Raw genomic sequence first — 24,278 nt, forward strand, 5'->3', positions numbered from 1 at the left:
TAGCCTGGGTGACACAGCGAGACACTGTCTCAAAAAAATAAATAGATAAATACAAATACAGAAAAGCCAGGTGTGGTGGTGTGTACCTGTAGTCCCAGCTCCTTAGGAGGCTGAGGCAGGAAAATCACTTGAACCCGGGAAGCAGAGCTTGCAGTGAGCCAAGATCACCCCATTGCACTCCAGCCTGGGCAACAGAATGAGACTCAGTATCAAAAAGGAAAAGAAAGGGTGGGTGCGGTGGCTCATGTCTATAATCCCAGCACTTTTGGAGGCCAAGGCAGGTGGATCGCCTGAGGTCGGGAGCTCAAGACCAGCCTGAGCAACATGGTGAAACCCCGTCTCTACTAAAAATACAAAAAAAAATTAGCCAGGTGTGGTGGCACACACCTGTAATCCCAGCTACTTGGGAGGCTGAGGCAGGAAAATCCCTTGAACCCAGGAGATGGAGGTTGCAGTGAGCTGAGATCGTGCCATTGCACTCTAGCCTGGGTAACAAGAGCAAAAACTATCTCAAGAGAAAAAAAAGAAATAAATAAAATGGAGGCTCAGTGGTCATGCCGCCACTCAACATCAACAATGCAATGCATTCTTGGCTGCAACATTAAAACTGTCAGAGTGGAGTGAGGAAACAGGTTACAATTAAGGAACAAGATGCTTACTACAGAAATCAGGTAACTAGGCCGGGCGCGGTGGCTCAAGCCTGTAATCCCAGCACTTTGGGAGGCCGAGACAGGCGGATCACGAGGTCAGGAGATCGAGACCATCCTGGCTAACACAATGAAACCCCGTCTCTACTAAAAATACAAAAAAATTAGCCGGGCGAGGTGGCAGGCGCCTGTAGTCCCAGCTACTCGGGAGGCTGAGGCAGGAGAATGGCGTAAACCCGGGAGGCGGAGCTTGCAGTGAGCCGAGATAGCGCCACTGCACTCCAGCCTGGGCGACAGAGCGAGACTCCGTCTCAAAAAAAAAAAAAAAAAAAAAAAAAGAAATCATGTAACTATGAGAAGAGTTGGAGATAAAGGGGTTCACAGGAAGAGAGGAGATCACTAAATGCAATAGCCTGGAATGGCCTGATGAAAACCAGAGGGATGGTGAAATCCAAGGATCTCTGTGTACGTGAATCCTAAGGAGGGTCCCTGGTGGGGATGCTTGTGGAAAAGTCTATGGAGTGTGCTAAGAGGAAAGTAAAGTCCAATGTCATGTTGGCTTTGGGAGCTGTTCTAGACTAGCAGAGCCAGGTCAGAAAAAATGTATTGTAGCTGGGTGCGGTGGCTCACGCCTGTAATCCCAGCACTTCGGGAGGCCAAGGTGGGCGGATCACGAGGTCAAGAGATGGAGACCATTCTGGCTAACATGGTGAAACCCGTCTCTACTAAAAAAAAAAAAGAAAAAGAAAAAAAATTAGCCGGGTGTGGTGGTGGGCGACTGTAGTCCCAGCTACTCAGGAGGCTGAAGTGGGGTAATTGTTTGAACCCAAGAGGTGGGGGTTGCAGTGAGCCGAGATCGCGCTGCTGCACTCCAACCTGGGTGACAGAGCGAGACTCCATCTCAAAAAAAAAAAAAATGTCTTGCAACATAGGTCCATAAGGTTGCCACATATTTGTTTCTGGGTAGGCTGTTAGAACTGAGAATAATGCCTTCTTCGCTTTACTTTTCAAAACTGATGTGCCTTCACCTTCTCATGAACTTTAACTCAGAACCATAAACAGAAGGGACTCTGGGATATCTAGTTTCCAACCTTATTAGGGCTGACAGTACAATCAAGTAGAACAAGCTATACACTAACTTTCATCTTCATGTCAAAAGGTCTTTCCTCTTAATGCAGTTTGTCCAATTTCCAACCAAGATCAAGGACAGTGAGCAAGAAAATAGAGCTGGGTGCGGTTGCTCACACCTGTAATTCAAAATATGACCAGAAACCAGTTAAGAATGATGTCTGTCAAGAGTCTTCTATAAGGACTAATGTATCTGCGTTACACGCAAGTGGTATCCACAAGGAACAAACAAATGTGGAAGACCCATCTTTAAATAATAAAGACTGAAGGACACTCGGCATGGAGACTCATGCCTGTAATCCCAGCACTTTGAGAGGCCAAGGCAAGAGGACTGCTTGAGCCCAGGAGTTCAATACTAGCTTGGGCAACATAGCAAGACGCTATCGCTATAAAATAAAACTTTTAATTAAAAAAATATGATTGAAGGGAAAGGTAGAGTGACAGCAAATTCCAGTACCTGCAATAGTGGACTAGAAAAGAAATAACAGTCTCATGATCACACACTGGAAATTTAACGGAAAGTGGAAATCAGGCCAGGCATGGTGGCTCACATCTGTAATCCCAGCACTTTGGGAAGCTAAGGCGGGCAGATCACCTGATGTTAGGAGTTCGAGACCAGCCTGGCCAACATGGCAAAACCTCCATATCTACTAAAAATACAAAAATTAGCTGGACATGATGGCATGTGCTTGTAGTCCCAGCTACTTGGGAGGCTGAGGCAGGAGAATTGCTTGAACCAGGGAGGTGGAGGTTGCTGTGAGCCAAGATCGTGCCTCTGCACTCCAGCCTGGGCAACACAGCAAGACTCTTATCTCAAAAAAAAAAAAAAAAAAAAAAGGAATCAAAAACATTTCATCTAAACTCACACCAAGTTGTGCATGAAAACAAAAAAACAATCACCCCCAGGTCCAAAAGACATTGCAATGGAAATGAGACCAATTTTATATAACTACAATTACTTAAAGTCCTAACTGACAAAATATACATAGTATAGCTGAAAGCGTACAAAACAGGATATTAAGTTTACATCACAAACATAAACGAGAAATTTATACACAAGGAATCACTATTAAGGCTGAGGCATGTAAAGGCAATACCATATTAATCATAATTAAGAGATTCCTCTCCTACTCGGAGTTTTCAGGTACAAAATAAGTGCTATCCCAGAAGGTCTTCCTACATGCCCTACATAAATAAGGTTTCTTGCCAGTGTTTTCTCGCATTTACAACAAGGTTTTAGGGTTGAACACTCCCCCAGGTCCACTGTATTCGTGGATTCATGCTACAGCATGTGTTCTCACGTGTGCTTGCAGCGACGCGAGATACCTGAAGGTTTTCCCACACTGCTTGCACTCATACGGTCTCTCTCCAGTGTGTGTTCTCACGTGCACACGAAGGGACGAGGAACAACTGTAGGCTTTCCCACATTCAGGACATTCGTAGGGTTTGACTCCACTGTGTGATCTCACATGCTTTTGAAAGTACTGAGCGTGGCTGAAGGCTTTCCCACATTGATTACATTCGTACGGTTTCTCTCCGCTGTGGGTTCGCACGTGCTCTCGAAGGGAGGAGTGACAGCTGAAGGCTTTCTCACAATGCTTACACTCAAAGGGCTTCTCTCCAGTGTGCGTCCTCACGTGGATTCGAAGGGAGGAGGAAAAACTGTAGGCTTTCCCACACTCCTTACATTCATAGGGCTTCACCCCGCTGTGTGTTTTCACATGTCTTCTAAAGTAAGTGGGACATCCGAAGGCCTTCCCACACTGCTTGCACACATAGGGCTTCTCTCCGGTGTGCATTCTCACGTGTGCTCGCAGAGAGGAGGGGTACCGGAAGGCTTTGCCGCATTCCTTACATTCATAGGGTTTCTCGCCACTGTGCGTTCTCCCGTGTTCTCGAAGAGATGAGTAACAAGTGAACGCTTTTCCACAATGTTTACACTGACAGGGTTTCTCTCCAGTGTGCGTCCTCACGTGATCTCTAAAGGAGGAGTAACAGCTGAATGATTTTCCACAATGCTTACATTCATATGGTTTCTCTCCAGTGTGTGTTCTGACATGTTCTCGAAAGTATGAGGGACAGCTGAAGGCTTTCCCACACTCCTTACACTCATAGGGTTTCTCCCCTGTGTGAGTTCTTAAATGCCGTGTAAGGTAGGAATAATACATAAAGGTCTTCCCACATACTTTACATGCATGGGTTTTCTGCTCATGGTGACTATTCACATGTCCCCTGAAAGAGGAGGGACAAGCGAAAGCTTTTCCACATTTCTTACATTCATAAGACTTTTTACTGCTGAGACTTTTCACATATCTCGCAGATGCTCTCCCTGAGTCCTGGCCATTACAGGGTTTCTCTACAGTCTGCGTTTTCATAGGAGGGCTTTGGCAGGAGAGGCAGCTGCAGGCTTGCCCACATTCCTTACACAGTCTCTGTCTGGTGTGAGATCTCTGCTGATTCTCGGAGGCTTTGCCACACTTAGTGCACTCAGAGGGCTGAGCTTCGGTAGGGTAACTCTTGTGCACAGGAAGGTTCGCAGTCTGGCTCCAGGTCTCTCCACATTGATGACCTTCGTTACTTTCACAGAGGCTCCCCAATTGACTTCTGTTCAAAATGGGAAGCACACTACTAGTCATTAATGATTATAAGTGATTAACTGATAAATGGTTTTTAGTGATTATTTTGATTATATATTTTCCAATTTCACTGAATGGGTCTATTTTCAGCACTGTCTGCCTGGTTTCTATGGAGAACAAGCTTAATGCTCCAGCTGAAGGTTCAACTGCAGCCATAAATTTCACAGTGTTTCTTTTTTTCTTTCTTTTTTTTTTTTTTTTTTTTTTTGAGACAGAGTCTCACTCTGTCGCCTAGGCTGGAGTGCAGTGGCGCCACCTTGGCTCACTGCAAACTCCACCTCCCGGGTTCACGCCATTCTCCTGCCTCAGCCTCCCAAGTAGCTGGGACTACAGGCGCCCGCCACCTCGCCCGGCTAGTTTTTTGTATTTTAGTAGAGACGAGGTTTCACCATGTTAGCCAGGATGGTCTCGATCTCCTGACCTCGTGATCTGCCCGCTTCAGCCTCCCAAAGTGCTGAGATTACAGGCGTGAGCCACCGCGCCTGGCCTTTTTCTTTCTTTTTTTTTTTTTTTTGAGATGGAGTTTTGCTCTTGTTGCCCAGGCTGTAGTGCAATGGCACAATCTTGGCTCACCACAACCTCCACCTCCTGGGTTCAAGTGATACTCCTGCCTCAGCCTCCCAAGTGGCTGGGATTACAGGCATGCACTGGCTAATTCTTTTTTGTATTTTTCTTTTTTTTTTTTTTAAAGTAGAGATGGGGTTTCCCCATGTTGGTCAGGCTGGTCTCGAACTCCTGACCTCAGGTGATCCACCTGCCTTGGCCTCCCAAAGTGCTGGGATTATAGGCGTGAGCCACTGTGCCCCGCCCACAGTGTTTCTTATAGATGAGGTTTCCTGATATTGTTTCCAACTGTTTCAGACAAGTGACATCGACATCACATTTATGAAAATACTCTCTTAGGTAAAGTCTCGGCCAGGTACGGTGGATCACACCTGTAATCCAAGCACTTTGGGAGGCTGAGACAGGTGGACTGCTGAGTCCAGGAGTTTGATACCAGCCTGGGCAACATGGTGAAACTCTGTCTCTACAAAAACACAAAAATTAGCCAGGTGTGGTGGTGTGTGCCTGTGGTCCCAGCTACTTGGGAGGATGAGATGGGAGGACTGCTTGAGCCCAGGAGGCGAAGGTTGCAGTGAGCCAAGATCTGTGCCACTGCACTTCAGCCTGGGTGACAGAGTGAGACCCCATCTCAAAAATAAATTAAAAAATAAAATAAAAAAATGAATAAAAGTAATTATTAAAATATATTTTTAAAAAGTGAAAATAGGCCGGGCGCGGTGGCTCAAGCCTGTAATCCCAGCACTTTGGGAGGCCGAGGCGGGTGGATCACGAGGTCAGGAGATCGAGACTATCCTGGCTAACATGGTGAAACCCCATCTCTACTAAAAATACAAAAAACTAGCCGGGCGTGATGGCGGGCGCCTGTAGTCTCAGCTACTTGGGAGGCTGAGGCGGGAGAATGGCGTGAACCTGGGAGGCGGAGCTTGCAGTGAGCCGAGATCACGCCACTGCACTCCAGCCTGGGAGACACAGCGAGACTCCGTCTCAAAAAAAAAAAAAAAAAAAAAAGTGAAAATAAAGAAAAAGAAAAAAAAGTCTCTGTGCGTCTACAATTGCGTAGCTGGTTTATACTTTTTTTTTTTTTTTTTTTGAGATGGAGCTTTGCTCTTGTCGCCCAGGCTGGAGTGCAATGGCGCAATCTCGGCTTACCACAACCTCCGCCTCCCAGGTTCAAGTGATTCTCCTGCCTCAATCTCCTCAGTAGCTGGGATTATAGGCATGGGCCACCACGCCCAGCTAATTTTTTGTATTTTTAGTAGAGATGGGGTTTCTCTATGTTGGCCAGGCTGGTTTCGAACTATTGACCTCAGGTGATCCGGCCGCCTCGGCCTCCCAAAGTGCTGGGATTACAGGCGTGAGCCCTCTAGCCTGGCCAATACTTTTCGTTTAATTGCAAGTTAGTTTGACACTCTGCGGAGAGGCCCATCCCTCTGGTTCTCTGGTTGTGAGCCACTCACCTCAAATGCCTCTCTGGGATTTGGTGCTGATCTCCAGTGTTATCAAATCTCCAATTTTCTCCAAAAATAGACCAGTAATCACTTGTGAACTTTACAATTTCTTCATCATTGGATATTCCATTCCCCAGAACGTCCCTCTGAGAACTTGATCCACTGGTTCTAACATAAATGCAACAATCTGCAAGAATCAATTACACAATTTCTTAGGGGAAATATGTTGGGATAAAGAAAAGAAAATAGACCACATATGGATTTCTTTTCATATACTAATCCAAAAATGTAACCACAGTTTATAAGGAAGAATAGACATGCTATCAAAGTGAGACTCTGATGACCTCATCTATTTGAGAATTTGGCAATAATAAGAAACAGATGAGCCGGGTGCAGTGGCTCATGCCTGTAACCCCAAAGCACTGGGGGGCCAAGGTAGGAGAATTGCTTGAGCCCAGGAGTTCAAGAGGAGCCTGGGCGACGTAGGAAAATAAGGAGACCTCATCTCTGAACAACAACAAAAAATTTAAATTAGCCACGTGTGGTGTTAGTGTTGTGTGCCTATAATCCCAGCTCCTTGGGAGGCCAAGGAGGGAGGATCACTTGAGCCCAGGAAGTCAAAGCTGCAGTAGGCCATGATCGCACCACGGCACTCCAGCCTGGGTGACAGAGTGAGATCCTGTCTCAAAAAAAGAATAGTGCCGGGCGCAGAGGCTCATGCCTCTAATCCCAGCACTTTGGGAGGCCGAACCGGGTGGATCACCTGAGGTCAGGAGTTCGATACCAGCCTGACCAATATGGTTAAACCCCGTCTCTACTAAAAATACAAAAAATTAGCCGGGCATAGTGGCACGTGCCTGTAATCCCAGCTACTTGGGAGGCTGAGGCAGAAGAATCACTTGTACCTGGGAGGTGGGGGGTTGCAATGAGCCGAGGTTGCGCCATTGCACTCCAGCCTGGGCAATGGGCAATAAGAGTAAAACTCTGTCTCAAAAAAAAAGAAGAGATGAACATGGCAGCCTGTTTACTAAGAAACAGAATAGTTCCAAAGAGATGGAGACTGATGTTAAGTAAAATACTATGAGAAAAACAAAGTACGAAGTTGGTGGGCAAAATGCACATGGACAAATGCTCCTTTTATACGAGGAAATACAGAGGCTTTCCCCAGCGAAGGAGGACGGTGCGGGAGGATGGAGGAAAAGCCACACAGGGCAGCTGAGAGAGGACACACCTCCTCCTTCTCAGAGAAGGGTTTGTGTTTCTAACCCACACTGCCAAACAGAACCTTCTTATCCAGAACCCACTCTGCCCGAGGGCTGCTTACTGCTCTCCTGGTGCTCACAGGCACAGGGTCCTTACAGGAGTCCTTCCTCTCCGCTGTGCCCGGCTGCCCTCAGGTGTGAGCGCCGCCCACTCCTTGAGAATCACATGATGAGGAAGGATTGTGAAAGGCAACAAATGTTCCCCGAAACAGGCCAACACTTTGACCTCCCAGACCACCGATGATGACTGAGTGTGAGTTTTAACTGCAGCAAAATTACCATGTCAAACATGGATTACTCACCGTGTCACTTTGATTTACTTTATCACAGTGTACTTTGATTTTCCAAGTACAGTTACTCTGTGTGGTGAACCACAAAGCTGCCTCCATTGCCCCAACGTGACACAGAATACTCTGCTCACACTTATAAAACGTGGGCAGCCAAAAGACTGGTGATCAAGAAAACCTAAATATCAATAATACACAAAACTTTGTTTTCAGGGAGAAGCGTTTTGACTCCCATGTTCCATGGGGGTTGGGATCATGTCTATCTCTTTTCCAACATATTTCAATTTCTGAGCTCAAATAAAAAGAAAAACAAGGTATCTTTGCTCTCCAGGGACGCAGGGAAGGAATGATGCCAGTCTTACCTAAGGAGGCCAGGTTCCTGCAGGTCTCCAGCATCACATCTCTGTACAGGCTCCTCTGAGCATGATCCAGCAACGCCCACTCTTCTGGGGTGAAGTTCACAGCCACTTCCTCAAAGACCACGGAGTCCTAAAACATTCCACACATCCCACTTCAGCAAGGCACCATCCTCCCCCATGTGCGCAGGAAGAGGGGTGAAGCCAGCAGCCTGGGGAACTGAGCCACACAGAGCTTATGTTCTTGTGAGAGGTGACAGACAATATGAAAAGGTACGGTACGCTCAATGCTGTGAGTACCTTCCCAACAGGAAGCAAGGCGCGATGACGGCCTCTGCGGGAGACTTACGAGGAATTACTGAGAAATGGCAGATCTCAGATCTGCAGGGCAGAGGAAACACTAAAAAATGTGAAAACATCATTAAGCTAAGGCTGGTGGCTCATGCCTGTAATCCCAGTACTTTGAGAGGCTGAGGTGGGAGGATTGCTTAGGGCCAGGAGTTGGAGACCAGCCTGGGCTACATAGCGAGGTCCTGTCTCTACAAAACCAATAAAATATGATAAATTAACCAGCCATGGTGGCACACACCTGTGGTCCCAGCTACTTAGGAGGGTGAGGAGGGATGATCGCTTGAGCCCAGGGGTTCAAGCCTGCAGTGAACTATGACTGTGCCACTGCACTCCAGCCTGGACAACAGAGTAAGACCCAATCTCAAAAAAATAAAATAAGACCGAGGCAGGCAGATCACGAGGTCAGGAGGTCGAGACCATCTTGGCTAACATGGTGAAACCCTGTCTCTAATAAAAATACAAAAAAAAAAAAAAAAAATTAGCTGGGTGTAGTGGCAGGCGCCTATAGTCCCAGCTACTTGGGAAGCTGAGGCAGGAGAATGGTGTGAACCCGGGAGGCAGAGCTTGCAGTGAGCCCAGATCACACCACTGCACTCCAGGCTGGGCGACAGAGCGAGACTCAGTCTCAAAAAAAAAAAAAAAAGAAAGAAAAGAGACTATATCCTTATAATTTAGGATACTGGCCAGGTGTGGTGGTTCACGCCTGTAGTTCCAGCACTTTGGGAGGCTGAGGCAGGCAGATGACTTGAGCTCAGGAGTTCGAGACCAGCCTAGGCAACATGGTAAAACCCTGTCTCTCTCACACACGCACAAAAAAAGCTAAAAGAACTTAGGATATTGGCCTGAACTGGAGGGAGAAGCCTACCATTATGTATCATTTCTAATGGGATGTCAAGGCCTGGCTGTCATCACACACTGTTCACTTTAGGATGTTTCAGCTGATTCTGTAATTGTCTTACAAAAGTTTTCTACATGTGTTCTATATTCTACAATAAAATGCTATCAGCAGCTGGGCTTGGTGGCTCATGCCTACAATCCCAGAACTTTGGGAGACTGAGGTGGGAGGACTGTTTGAGCCCAGAAGTTCGAGACCAGCCTGGACAATATGGTGAAACCCTATCTCTACAAAAAATACAAAAATTAGCCAGGCATGGTGGTGTGCACCTGGAGTCCCGGCTACTCGGGAGGCTGAGGTGGAGGGAGGATCATTTGAGCCCAGGAGGTTGAGGCTGCAGTGAGCCAAGATGTTGCCACTGCACTCCAGCGTGGGTGACACAGTGATACCCTATCTCAAAAAAAAAAAAAAAAAATGGGCTGGGCGAGGTGGCTCACACCTGTAATCCCAGCACTTTGGGAGGCCGAGGCCGGCAGATCACCTGAGGTCAGGAGTTCAAGACCAGCCTGTCCAACATGATGAAACTCCATCTCTACTAAAAATACAAAAGTTAGCTGGGCGCGGTGGCTCACACTTGTAATCCCAGCACTTTGGGAGGCCAAGGCGGGTGAATCACCTGAGGTCAGGAGTTCAAGACCAGCCTGTCCAACATGATGAAACTCCATCTCTACTAAAAATACAAAAAAAAATTAACCGGGCATGGTGGTGGATGCCTGTAATCCCAGCTACCTGGGAGGCTGAGGCAGGAGAATCGCTTTAACCTGGGAGGCAGAGGTTGCAGTGAGCCAAGATTGCGCCACTACACTCCAGCCTGGGCAACAAAAGCAAAACTCCGTCTCAAAAAAAAAAAAAAAAAATTAGCCGGGCATGGTGGCGGGCACCTGTAGTTCCAGCTACTCAGGAGGCTGAGGCAGGAGAATCACTTAAACCCGGGAGGCGGAGCTTGCAGTGAGCCGAGATGGCACCACTGCACTCCAGCCTGGGCAACAGAGTGAGATTCGGTCTCAAAACAAACAAACAAAAATGGTATGAACTCATAATTCACATTAAAGGAAAACTGCCAAGTCATCTTCATAGATGCCCCAAACAAGCGGTTTATTCTATCCACCATCCAGCCGTATCCAAAAATCTGAGAAGTATCAGGTGGGAATCTGCATCGCAAAGCGGTGTTCATCCACAGACATACGAATGGCATGAAGCACACTGGTCCCACCTCAGGTGCCACACCCGCTTCAACCAAAGTCCCTTAACCTGGGGTCTGAATACAAACGCAGCTGAGGCTGGGCACAGTGGCTCATGCCTGTAACCCCAGCCCTTTGGGAGGCTGAGGCAGGTGGATCACTTGAGGTCAGGAGCTCAAGACCAGCCTGGCCAACGTGGTGAAAGTCCGTTGTTAGGGACAAACTGCCTCAAAAAAGCTTCTTGGCGCTGCCCACCCCTCCCCCAGATGCTCTGCAACTCTTCTCTGTATCCACCCTTCCCTCAAGCCTCTTTACATTTCTTTTTCTTTTTTTTTTTTGAGATGCAGTCTCGCTCTGTCGCCCAGGCTGGAGTGCAGTGGCCGGATCTCGGCTCACTGCAAGCTCCGCCTCCCGGGTTTACGCCATTCTCCTGCCTCAGCCTCCTGAGTAGCGGGGACTACAGGCTCCCGCCACCTCGCCCGGCTTATTTTTTGTATTTTTAGTAGAGACAAGGTTTCACCGTGGTCTCAATCTCCTGACTTCGTGATCTGCCCACCTCGGCCTCCCAAAGTGCTGGGATTACAGGCGTGAGCCACCGCGCCCAGCGCCTCTTTACATTTCTAAGCCCTTATCTAGGCACCACAGCGAAGCCAGTGAAGCTTCTCACCGCAGTGAAGACTTCTCACTGATCAGACCTTGCTGCGATAAGCAAACCCCAATTACGAACCATCCAGACCGCTCAGGGGGAGGTCATGGGAAGCATAAACAAACTTTACCTACACCCTCCCGTAATAAATGTCACAAGGTAATATGGGGCAAAAGTAACCAGCACACAACCCCAGGGTCTCTGTCCCCCATAGAAATCCCTCATTTTGTAAGCTCTGGCTTGCCTCCTCTGTCTGTAGTGGAGCAGCCAGTAGGTTCAATAAACTTCCTTGCCTGACCTTGGGTCTCTCTCTCATCCTTTCTCTCTGTTAACCTTATACCCGTCTCTACTAAAAATACAAAAATCAGCCGGGCATGGTGGCGCGCTTGTAATCTCAGCTACTCTGGAGACTGAGGCAGGAGAATCGCTTGAACCCAGGAGGCGGAGGTTGCAGTGAGCCGAGATCAAGCCACTGCACTCCAGCCTGGGAGACAGAGCGAGACTGTCTCAAAAAATAAAAATAAGAACACAGTCAAATCACCACTTTCAGCCCGTGTTAAAAGACAAAGGGGTGAGTGCTGGATTCTAAAAGACTAATCTAGAAGGTTTTTTATCCCACAACGGGTCCCGTGCAGAAAACAGGTATCAGTTCACGATTATCCTCATGATAAATTGCTCGTCAATCCCCTAATCGGAATTGCCGCTTCTCTGTACTCTGGCTCTCAGTACTGTGGGCCGCATTTTACAGAATGTGCGTCCATCTGATGCGCAGATACTAACAGGAGACGGAGCAGGGTCACACATTGTCACAAACTCTGCACCCTGCCTAAGTCGGTGCTAGTTTCATGAATGTTTTCAATCCACACCTTCGCCCACCTCACAATAAGGCGTGGGGCTGTGTGTGCGCCTTTCCCCTCGTCCTAATGGAAGAAGCAACGTTTTCCAAGTTTGAGAGTTTCCCACAGGAGCCTTCTCAGGCTAAGCCACAGAATTACACCAGGCAGTGGCAGAAGGCAAAGAACACATCTGAGACACTACTGACTGCCCTCACTAAGGACAAGAAAAAAAGACAAAAAGTATTTATTCTTTTTTTTTTTTTTTTTGAGACAGGGTCTAGCTCTGTTGCCCAGGCTGGAGTGCAGTGACGCAATCTCAGCTCACTGCAACGTCCGCCTCCTGGGTTCAAGCGATTCTCCTGTCTCAGCCTCCCAAGTAGCTGGGATTACAGGTGTGCAACACCACGCCCGGCTAATTTTTGTATTTTTAGTAGAGGTTTCACCATGTCGGTCAGGGTGGTCTTGAACTTCTGACCTTGTGATCTGCCCACCTCAGCCTCCCGAAGTGCTGGGGTTACAGGTGTGAGCCACCACGCCCGGCTCTTTTTTTTTTTTTTTTCCCCTGAGACAGGGTCTAGCTCTGTTGCCCAGGCTGGAGTGCGGTGGTGCAGCCTCAAACTTGTGGGCTCAAGCGATTCTCCTCCCCGAGCCTCTCAAGTGGCTGGAACCACAGGTGCGCATCCCCAGCCTCATTATTTTACATTTATTAAAACCTGGGGCTGAAATAGGAACAATACTAGTGCTGAGTGGCACACAGACGAGGCTGTTCGCAGCTGTCAGGTGACAATGTTGAAATGACTTCAGTTCTGTGCGCCTGGAAACCAGCAAAGGGGAACCCCATCCTGCTGTGCTCTGGAATTGGGCACAGCCAGGACCCTCCCTTCCCATACGACTTAGGTAAGATTAACGCAGATGACAAGGCCAGATTCAGACCCTCCGAAGTCCCATTCTTTGTCTCAGAAATGATTCGCTAGGTTAGGAGCAGTGGCTCACGCCTGTAATCCCAGCCCTTTGGGAGGCCGAGGCGGGCAGATCACGAGGTTAGGAGTTCGAGACCAGCCTGGCCAACACAGTGAAACCCTGTCTCTAATAAAAATACAAACATCAGCCGGGCACGTTAGCTCACGCCTGTAATCTCAGCACTTTGGGAGGCCAAGGTGGGCAGATCACCTGAGGTCTGGAGTTCAAGACCAGCCTGACCAACATGGAGAAACCCCATCTCTACTAAAAATACAAAAATTAGCCAGACGTGGTGGCCCATGCCTGTAATCCCAGCTACTCGGGAGGCTGAGGCAGGAGAATCGCTTGAACCTGGGAGGCAGAGGTTTTGGTGAGCTGAGATCGGGCCATTGCACTCCAGCCTGGGGAACAAGAGAGAAGCTCTGTCTCAAAAAAAATAAAAATACAAAAATTAGCTGGGCATGGTGGCATACACCTGTAATCCCAGCTACTTGGGAGGCCGAGGAAGGAGAATCTCTTGAGCCCCGGAGGCAGAGGTTGCAATGAGCTGAGATAACGCCACAGCACTCAGCATGGGCAATAGAGCTAGACTCCATCTCAAAAACAAAACAAAACAAAACAAAAAACTGCTTCAAGGCCAGGTGCAATAGCTCACGCCTGTAATCCCATCACATTAGCAGGCCGAGGGGAAAGGATCACTTGAGCCCAGGAGTTCAAGACCAGCCTGGGCAATGTATTTTTCTCTACAAGGAAAAGAAAAAAAAAATGACGAGGTCTCACTAGATGGCCCAGGCTGGTCTCAAATTTCTGGTCTCAAGCGTCATCGTGGCTCGGCTTCCCAAAGTTCTGGGATGACAGGTGTGAGCCACCACACCTGGCCGTTACAACATTTTTGTTAAGAATTAGCTGGGTGGGTTGCCGGGCGCGGTGGCTCAAGCCTGTAATCCCAGCACTTTGGGAGGCCGAGACGGGCGGATCACAAGGTCAGGAGATCGAGACCATCCTGGCTAACATGGTGAAACCCCGTCTCTACTAAAAATACAAAAAAACTAGCCGGGCGAGGTGGCAGGCGCCTGTAGTCCCAGCTACTCGGGAGGCTGAGGCAGGAGAATGCCGTAAACCCGGGAGGCGGAGCTTGCAGTGAGCTGAGATCCGGCCACTGCACTCTAGCCTAGGCGACAGAGCGAGACTCCGTCTCAAAAAAAAAAAAAAAAAAAAAAAAAGAATTAGCTGGGTGTAGTGGGGCATGCCTGTAGTCCCAGCTACTCAGGAGGCTGAGGCAGGAGGCCTGCTTGAGTCCAGAAGGTTGAAGCTGCAATGAGCCATGATCACACCACTGCATTCCAGCCTGGGCAACAGAGTGAGACCTGACTAAAAGAAAGAAAGAAAAGAAAAACTTTTTTTTTAGCAAACTCTTTCTTTTTTTTCAGATGGAGTCTCGCTCTGTGGCCCAGGCTGGAGTGCAGTGGTGTGATCATGGCTCACTGCAATCTCCACCTCCCGGGTTCAAGCAATTCTCCCTGCCTCAGCCTGCCGAGCAGCTGGGATTACAGGCACACGCTACCATGCCAGCTAATTTTTGTATTTTTAAGTAGAGATGGGATTTCACCATGTTAGCCAGGCTGGTCTTGAACTCCCGACCTCAAGTGACCCACGCGCCTCAGCCTCTCAAAGTGCTGGGAGTATAGGCATGAGTCACTGCGCCAGGCCTAGCCAACTCTTCAGATGCCTGCATACTTGATGGTCACAGAGCTCTCCCCCTGCAGCTGTCTCCCTGTGCCTATGGCATTAGTCCCCCAGCCCAATCATCAACTCTCCCCATGTCCCTGTTGCTTATACCCCCACCCCACTGCAATAGAACCCCAAGCCTCTGGCATTACTCCCCTTCCCCTAATCCAACTAACCCTTCTCCCTATTGCAACAGCCCCTTCTCCCCCTCCCCCAATACCTTGCAATAATCCTTTTTCATAAAAGTTTCCTTACTATGTTTGGGTTGACACAGGCTTAACCACAGCATCCCGTTTCTTCCCCAAACTTTACTCAGCCTTCTGTCCTCTCCACAGGTCCCTGAACTTTGAGTGGCCGCCCTGAGTCTGAGCAAGCAATAAGTGTGGAGCCCCCTCATCACCTCCCCTGAGCGAGCTGACCACGAGGAGGTACATTTACTGTCAACCCCCTTTCTGCTTGTCCCCTAAAAAGTTCCTCCAAACCCTTTCTTGTTTATGAAAGTAAAGCCTTTTTCTGGTTCATTTTGAGATCGGGCAGGTTTCTGAGGCTGGGCTTATTCCTATTTTTCTCTCTCCTTCTCTAGCCAGGAGATATATATATGTGTGTGTGTATATGTATATATATGTGTGTGTGTATATATATCTGTGTGTGTATATTATATATTTTATATTATATATTATATATATATATATTTGGTTTTGGTTTTTGAGACGGAGTCTCGCTCTGTCGCCAGGCTGGAGTGCAATAGCGGGATCTCGGCTCACAGCAAGCTCCACCTCCCGGGTTCACGACATTCTCCTGCCTCAGTCTCCCGAGTAGCTGGGACTACAGGCGCCCGCCACCACGTCTGGCTAACTTTTGTATTTTTAGTACAGACGGGGTTTCGCCATGTTAGCCAGGCTGGTCTGGAACTCCTGACCTCAGGTGATCCACCCGCCTCGGCCTCCCAAAGTGCTGGGATTACAGGTGTGAGCCATTGCACCCGGCCCAGGATTTTATTTTTGTTTGACAGGCTCCAGGACAGGGCACCACCTCCTCCTTGGCAGACCTTCCCAAACTGACCGCCAAGCCCCTGACGGCCCCTGCCCTCTCCTCAAACTCTCCCCGAGCCCCTGACTGCCTCTACTGTCCCCCCAAACTGCCCTCAAGCCCCTGACCGCCTCTACTGCCCCCCAAAGTGCCCGAGCCCCTGACCGCTTCTGCTGTCCCCTCGAGCTGCCCCCAATCTCCCGACTGCAACTACTGTCCCCCTAAACTGCCGAGACCCTGATCACCTCTGTTCCCCAAAACTGCCCCCTTCAAACCCATGACCACCTCTACTGCCCCCCCAAACTGCCCCCGACTTCCCGACCGCTGCTATTGGCCCCCTAATCTGCCCTTGAGCCTGACTCCCCTCTACTGAGCTCCCAAACTGCCGCCGAGCCCCTGACCAAGTCTGTTCCCGCAAACTGCCCCTCTCCTCCTCCACTCTCCCAAAACGGCCCTTGAGTCCCTGGCCGCCTCTACTGTCCCCGCAAACTGCCCCAGCGCCCCTTAAACATCTACTGTCCCCGCAAACTGCCCCAGCGCCCCTTAAACCTCTACTGTCCCCGCAAACTGCCCCAGCGCCCCTTAAACCTCTACTGTCCCCGCAAACTGCCCCAAGCCCCTTAAACCTCTACTGTCCCCGCAAACTGCCCCAAGCCCCTTAAACCTCTACTGTCCCCGCAAACTGCCCCAAGCCCCTTAAACCTCTACTGTCCCCGCAAACTGCCCCAGCGCCCCTTAAACCTCTACTGTCCCCGCAAACTGCCCCAAGCCCCTTAAACCTCTACTGTCCCCGCAAACTGCCCCAGCGCCCCTTAAACCTCTACTGTCCCCGCAAACTGCCCCAAGCCCCTTAAACCTCTACTGTCCCCGCAAACTGCCCCAAGCCCCTTAAACCTCTACTGTCCCCGCAAACTGCCCCAAGCCCCTTAAACCTCTACTGTCCCCGCAAACTGCCCCAAGCCCCTTAAACCTCTACTGTCCCCGCAAACTGCCCCAGCGCCCCCTTAAACCTCTACTGTCCCCGCAAACTGCCCCAGCGCCCCTTAAACCTCTACTGTCCCCGCAAACTGCCCCAGCGCCCCTTAAACCTCTACTGTCCCCGCAAACTGCCCCAAGCCCCTTAAACCTCTACTGTCCCCGCAAACTGCCCCAAGCCCCTTAAACCTCTACTGTCCCCGCAAACTGCCCCAAGCCCCTTAAACCTCTACTGTCCCCGCAAACTGCCCCAGCGCCCCTTAAACCTCTACTGTCCCCGCAAACTGCCCCAAGCCCCTTAAACCTCTACTGTACCCGCAAACTGCCCCAGCGCCCCTTAAACCTCTACTGTCCCCGCAAACTGCCCCAGCGCCCCTTAAACCTCTACTGTCCCCGCAAACTGCCCCAAGCCCCTTAAACCTCTACTGTCCCCGCAAACTGCCCCAAGCCCCTTAAACCTCTACTGTCCCCGCAAACTGCCCCAGCGCCCCTTAAACCTCTACTGTCCCCGCAAACTGCCCCAGCGCCCCTTAAACCTCTACTGTCCCCGCAAACTGCCCCAGCGCCCCTTAAACCTCTACTGTCCCCGCAAACTGCCCCAGCGCCCCTTAAACCTCTACTGTCCCCGCAAACTGCCCCAGCGCCCCTTAAACCTCTACTGTCCCCGCAAACTGCCCCAAGCCCCTTAAACCTCTACTGTCCCCGCAAACTGCCCCAAGCCCCTTAAACCTCTACTGTCCCCGCAAACTGCCCCAAGCCCCTTAAACCTCTACTGTCCCCGCAAACTGCCCCAAGCCCCTTAAACCTCTACTGTCCCCGCAAACTGCCCCAAGCCCCTTAAACCTCTACTGTCCCCGCAAACTGCCCCAAGCCCCTTAAACCTCTACTGTCCCCGCAAACTGCCCCAAGCCCCTTAAACCTCTACTGTCCCCGCAAACTGCCCCAAGCCCCTTAAACCTCTACTGTCCCCGCAAACTGCCCCAAGCCCCTTAAACCTCTACTGTCCCCGCAAACTGCCCCAAGCCCCTTAAACCTCTACTGTCCCCGCAAACTGCCCCAGCGCCCCTTAAACCTCTACTGTCCCCGCAAACTGCCCCAAGCCCCTTAAACCTCTACTGTCCCCGCAAACTGCCCCAAGCCCCTTAAACCTCTACTGTCCCCGCAAACTGCCCCAAGCCCCTTAAACCTCTACTGTCCCCGCAAACTGCCCCAAGCCCCTTAAACCTCTACTGTCCCCGCAAACTGCCCCAAGCCCCTTAAACCTCTACTGTCCCCGCAAACTGCCCCAAGCCCCTTAAACCTCTACTGTCCCCGCAAACTGCCCCAGCGCCCCTTAAACCTCTACTGTCCCCGCAAACTGCCCCAAGCCCCTTAAACCTCTACTGTCCCCGCAAACTGCCCCAAGCCCCTTAAACCTCTACTGTCCCCGCAAACTGCCCCAAGCCCCTTAAACCTCTACTGTCCCCGCAAACTGCCCCAAGCCCCTTAAACCTCTACTGTCCCCGCAAACTGCCCCAGCGCCCCTTAAACCTCTACTGTCCCCGCAAACTGCCCCAAGCCCCTTAAACCTCTACTGTCCCCGCAAACTGCCCCAAGCCCCTTAAACCTCTACTGTCCCCGCAAACTGCCCCAAGCCCCTTAAACCTCTACTGTCCCCGCAAACTGCCCCAGCGCCCCTTAAACCTCTACTGTCCCCGCAAACTGCCCCAAGCCCCTTAAACCTCTACTGTCCCCGCAAACTGCCCCAGCGCCCCCTTAAACCTCTACTGTCCCCGCAAACTGCCCCAGCGCCCCTTAAACCTCTACTGTCCCCGCAAACTGCCCCAGCGCCCCTTAAACCTCTACTGTCCCCGCAAACTGCCCCAAGCCCCTTAAACCTCTACTGTCCCCGCAAACTGCCCCAAGCCCCTTAAACCTCTACTGTCCCCGCAAACTGCCCCAAGCCCCTTAAACCTCTACTGTCCCCGCAAACTGCCCCAGCGCCCCTTAAACCTCTACTGTCCCCGCAAACTGCCCCAGCGCCCCTTAAACCTCTACTGTCCCCGCAAACTGCCCCAGCGCCCCTTAAACCTCTACTGTCCCCGCAAACTGCCCCAGCGCCCCTTAAACCTCTACTGTCCCCGCAAACTGCCCCAAGCCCCTTAAACCTCTACTGTCCCCGCAAACTGCCCCAAGCCCCTTAAACCTCTACTGTCCCCGCAAACTGCCCCAAGCCCCTTAAACCTCTACTGTCCCCGCAAACTGCCCCAAGCCCCTTAAACCTCTACTGTCCCCGCAAACTGCCCCAGCGCCCCTTAAACCTCTACTGTCCCCGCAAACTGCCCCAAGCCCCTTAAACCTCTACTGTCCCCGCAAACTGCCCCAAGCCCCTTAAACCTCTACTGTCCCCGCAAACTGCCCCAAGCCCCTTAAACCTCTACTGTCCCCGCAAACTGCCCCAGCGCCCCTTAAACCTCTACTGTCCCCGCAAACTGCCCCAGCGCCCCTTAAACCTCTACTGTCCCCGCAAACTGCCCCAGCGCCCCTTAAACCTCTACTGTCCCCGCAAACTGCCCCAGCGCCCCTTAAACCTCTACTGTCCCCGCAAACTGCCCCAAGCCCCTTAAACCTCTACTGTCCCCGCAAACTGCCCCAAGCCCCTTAAACCTCTACTGTCCCCGCAAACTGCCCCAGCGCCCCTTAAACCTCTACTGTCCCCGCAAACTGCCCCAGCGCCCCTTAAACCTCTACTGTCCCCGCAAACTGCCCCAGCGCCCCTTAAACCTCTACTGTCCCCGCAAACTGCCCCAGCGCCCCTTAAACCTCTACTGTCCCCGCAAACTGCCCCAGCGCCCCTTAAACCTCTACTGTCCCCGCAAACTGCCCCAGCGCCCCTTAAACCTCTACTGTCCCCGCAAACTGCCCCAAGCCCCTTAAACCTCTACTGTCCCCGCAAACTGCCCCAAGCCCCTTAAACCTCTACTGTCCCCGCAAACTGCCCCAAGCCCCTTAAACCTCTACTGTCCCCGCAAACTGCCCCAAGCCCCTTAAACCTCTACTGTCCCCGCAAACTGCCCCAAGCCCCTTAAACCTCTACTGTCCCCGCAAACTGCCCCAAGCCCCTTAAACCTCTACTGTCCCCGCAAACTGCCCCAAGCCCCTTAAACCTCTACTGTCCCCGCAAACTGCCCCAAGCCCCTTAAACCTCTACTGTCCCCGCAAACTGCCCCAAGCCCCTTAAACCTCTACTGTCCCCGCAAACTGCCCCAAGCCCCTTAAACCTCTACTGTCCCCGCAAACTGCCCCAAGCCCCTTAAACCTCTACTGTCCCCGCAAACTGCCCCAAGCCCCTTAAACCTCTACTGTCCCCGCAAACTGCCCCAAGCCCCTTAAACCTCTACTGTCCCCGCAAACTGCCCCAAGCCCCTTAAACCTCTACTGTCCCCGCAAACTGCCCCAGCGCCCCTTAAACCTCTACTGTCCCCGCAAACTGCCCCAAGCCCCTTAAACCTCTACTGTCCCCGCAAACTGCCCCAAGCCCCTTAAACCTCTACTGTCCCCGCAAACTGCCCCAAGCCCCTTAAACCTCTACTGTCCCCGCAAACTGCCCCAAGCCCCTTAAACCTCTACTGTCCCCGCAAACTGCCCCAAGCCCCTTAAACCTCTACTGTCCCCGCAAACTGCCCCAGCGCCCCTTAAACCTCTACTGTCCCCGCAAACTGCCCCAAGCCCCTTAAACCTCTACTGTCCCCGCAAACTGCCCCAAGCCCCTTAAACCTCTACTGTCCCCGCAAACTGCCCCAAGCCCCTTAAACCTCTACTGTCCCCGCAAACTGCCCCAGCGCCCCTTAAACCTCTACTGTCCCCGCAAACTGCCCCAAGCCCCTTAAACCTCTACTGTCCCCGCAAACTGCCCCAGCGCCCCCTTAAACCTCTACTGTCCCCGCAAACTGCCCCAGCGCCCCTTAAACCTCTACTGTCCCCGCAAACTGCCCCAAGCCCCTTAAACCTCTACTGTCCCCGCAAACTGCCCCAGCGCCCCTTAAACCTCTACTGTCCCCGCAAACTGCCCCAAGCCCCTTAAACCTCTACTGTCCCCGCAAACTGCCCCAGCGCCCCTTAAACCTCTACTGTCCCCGCAAACTGCCCCAGCGCCCCTTAAACCTCTACTGTCCCCGCAAACTGCCCCAAGCCCCTTAAACCTCTACTGTCCCCGCAAACTGCCCCAGCGCCCCTTAAACCTCTACTGTCCCCGCAAACTGCCCCAGCGCCCCTTAAACCTCTACTGTCCCCGCAAACTGCCCCAAGCCCCTTAAACCTCTACTGTCCCCGCAAACTGCCCCAAGCCCCTTAAACCTCTACTGTCCCCGCAAACTGCCCCAAGCCCCTTAAACCTCTACTGTCCCCGCAAACTGCCCCAAGCCCCTTAAACCTCTACTGTCCCCGCAAACTGCCCCAAGCCCCTTAAACCTCTACTGTCCCCGCAAACTGCCCCAAGCCCCTTAAACCTCTACTGTCCCCGCAAACTGCCCCAAGCCCCTTAAACCTCTACTGTCCCCGCAAACTGCCCCAAGCCCCTTAAACCTCTACTGTCCCCGCAAACTGCCCCAAGCCCCTTAAACCTCTACTGTCCCCGCAAACTGCCCCAAGCCCCTTAAACCTCTACTGTCCCCGCAAACTGCCCCAAGCCCCTTAAACCTCTACTGTCCCCGCAAACTGCCCCAGCGCCCCTTAAACCTCTACTGTCCCCACAAACTGCCCCAAGCCCCTTAAACCTCTACTGTCCCCGCAAACTGCCCCAGCGCCCCCTTAAACCTCTACTGTCCCCGCAAACTGCCCCAGCGCCCCTTAAACCTCTACTGTCCCCGCAAACTGCCCCAGCGCCCCCTTAAACCTCTACTGTCCCCGCAAACTGCCCCAGCGCCCCTTAAACCTCTACTGTCCCCGCAAACTGCCCCAGCGCCCCTTAAACCTCTACTGTCCCCGCAAACTGCCCCAGCGCCCCCTTAAACCTCTACTGTCCCCGCAAACTGCCCCAGCGCCCCCTTAAACCTCTACTGTCCCCGCAAACTGCCCCAAGCCCCTGACCACCTCTGCTGTCCCCGCAAGCTCCCCCCAAACTCCTGACCTCTACTGTCCCCAGAAACTACCCCTCGAGTCCCTGATCCCCTGCTGGCTCCCCAGACTGCCCCCAGCCCTACCGGTCGGCCGCTGTGACCGCGTTCCCGGGGCCCAGGCGCTCGTCCTGCGCCGCCCCGCGCGTCCCTCAGCTTCCTACGGCCGCGAACTCGGGCGGACGCCGGTTCCTGCCGCCCCACCTCGCCCTGGGCCCGGGCTCGGCTCGCGCCCCGCACTCACCATGTCCCGCCCGCTCCTGGGCTCTCCGGGGCGAGCGCCCCGCGGTCCAGCGGCCAGCGCAGGTGAGTACCACAGGCCACCTGAGCCGCTCGGGGGAAGGCGGGGAAGCGCACAGGGCAGACGGGAACTGGGCTTTCCGTCCCCAGGGCCTGATTGGACAGATCTCGGGAAGTCGCGACTCTGATTGGACAATACTGTCAACTCCGCACCCCTGATTGGAGAGTTCCCCAGTCCGTCCCCCTAGCGCCTTTGATTGGGCAGGGCTCCACTTCGGCTTAACGTCTCTGATTGGACAGTTCCCTGGGCCCCGCCCCTGCCTGTCCTGATTGGATAGTTCTCCCCTGAGTGACGGGGGCGTCGAGAACACGCGTGGCTGACCCTCCAGCCGGGGACACGCGGATCTGGGCGAACTCACTCCAGTCCGGGGAGGGCGCGGCGTCCTCCTCCCTGACTGCGCGGGAATTCCAGACTCCCCTCGGAGCGGCCTCTCGTGCGAGGAGGAGGGGAAGGGCGAGGAGTCCCGTGGGGCGGAGTCCTGCGTGGGGACGGGACCCGCATGTGTGACGTCACCGTGCTGTCCCGCGTGGGCGCGGACGCCTGGGGTCCAGAGATCTGGAGATCCGGAGGCCAGGCGCCGAGGCCCCAGGAGGCCGGACCCCACCAGGCGCGCCTTGTGTTCTTTAAAACTCTCGGCTGGGCGCATTTGCTCACCCCTGTAATCCCAGCAGCGTGAGAGGCGGAGACAGGCGGATCACTAGAGGTCAGGAGTTCAAGACCAGCTTGACCAACATGGCGAAAACCACTTCTCTACTAAAAATACAAAAATTAGTCGGGAACGGTCGCGGGCGCCTGTATTCCCAGCTACTCGGGAGGCTGAGGCAGAAGAATCGCTTGAACCCAGGAGGCGGAGATTGCAATGAGCCGAGATCAGGACACTGCACTCCAACCTGGGCAACAGACTCTATCTCAAAAAGAAAGAAAGAAAACTCTCAAGTGTACACTTGGCCTTGGGGGAGCGGACACTTTTAGGTCCGAGTTTGGGTGTGTTCCTAGATAATTTTTAGAAACCCTGTCTCTACTAAAAATAAAAAATTAGCCAGGTGTGATGGCACATATCTGTAATCCCAGCTACTCGGGAGGCTGAGGCAGAAGAACTGCTTGAACCCAGGAGGCAGAGGTTGCGGTGAGCCAAGATCATGACATTGCACTCCAGCCTGGGCGACAAGAGCGAAACTGAGTCTCAAAAAAAAAACAAAAAAATAAAGCAGCCCTCCCACAAATAGAACCAGGGAATGTCATTAAGAGAGGGTTCTCACATTTATATGCTTAATAACAAAAAAGACTCTACAAAAACCACAGACTTAAACAAAAAATACTTTTACAGAGACACTCACTGGTGTGACCCTTGTTACTGATCTTTGCAGACAAGGATAATTATTTCTGAACAATGACGTAATCCTCACTTTTTTTTTTTTTTTTTTTTTTCCTTTATAAACCTTTGTCCCAGTCTGGGCAACATGGCAAAACCCCATATATACAAAAAATACAAAAATAAGCTGGGAATAAAGGTGTGTGCGCCTGTGGTCCCAGTGACTTGGTAGGTTGAAGTGGGAGGATCTCTGGAGCCCGCGGGGGTGGAGGCTGCAGTGAGCTGTGATCTCACCATTGTACTCCAGCCTGGGCAACAGAGACCCTGTCTCAAAAAAACAAAACAACAAAAACAACCTTTGTCTTCCTTTACCTCCCTGAATAAGCACATAGATTGCTATGCCGCGCATATTCTCATTGCAATGCACTGTTACCATCGTTTTTAGACAGCCTGTTATTTAGATTGACACAGTAAAAACATGAATTATGACAATTATGTTCGTACATAAAATGGCAGACGATATAGAGTTTATACTTCCACTCTCTCAAGCTAGAAGGTCTTCTCGGAGATGAGCAGTCGTGTTTCAGGCTTTAGGTATTGTGGCACAACTGAATAAAAGTATTTAGAATTTTCACATCCAGTT

At 51.7% G+C, this 24,278-nt stretch overlaps 1 protein-coding gene across 3 annotated transcripts; it reads right to left on the reverse strand.

The window, feature by feature from the left end:
- Positions 1 to 2,693: 2,693 nt before the first annotated feature.
- Positions 2,694 to 22,367, reverse strand: ZNF77 (zinc finger protein 77). Of its 3 annotated transcripts, none has more exons than XM_001099725.5 (4): positions 22,267 to 22,367; positions 8,335 to 8,461; positions 6,433 to 6,610; positions 2,694 to 4,379 (listed from the first exon to the last, which is right to left on the reverse strand). In XM_001099725.5, the coding sequence occupies exons 1-4, from the start codon at positions 22,267 to 22,269 to the stop codon at positions 3,053 to 3,055; spliced, it is 1,635 nt and encodes a 544-aa protein (XP_001099725.3). In that variant the 5' UTR covers positions 22,270 to 22,367; the 3' UTR covers positions 2,694 to 3,052. The 3 variants fall into 3 exon arrangements, with proteins under 3 accessions (XP_001099725.3, XP_077835128.1, XP_077835127.1); XM_077979002.1 differs by having other exon boundaries at positions 22,110 to 22,367; XM_077979001.1 differs by lacking the exon at positions 8,335 to 8,461.
- Between the last annotated feature and the right edge of the window lie 1,911 nt (positions 22,368 to 24,278).

This window comes from Macaca mulatta, chromosome 19, assembly GCF_049350105.2.
Source record: "Macaca mulatta isolate MMU2019108-1 chromosome 19, T2T-MMU8v2.0, whole genome shotgun sequence".
In the NCBI taxonomy this organism is placed as follows: Eukaryota; Metazoa; Chordata; class Mammalia; order Primates; family Cercopithecidae; genus Macaca; species Macaca mulatta.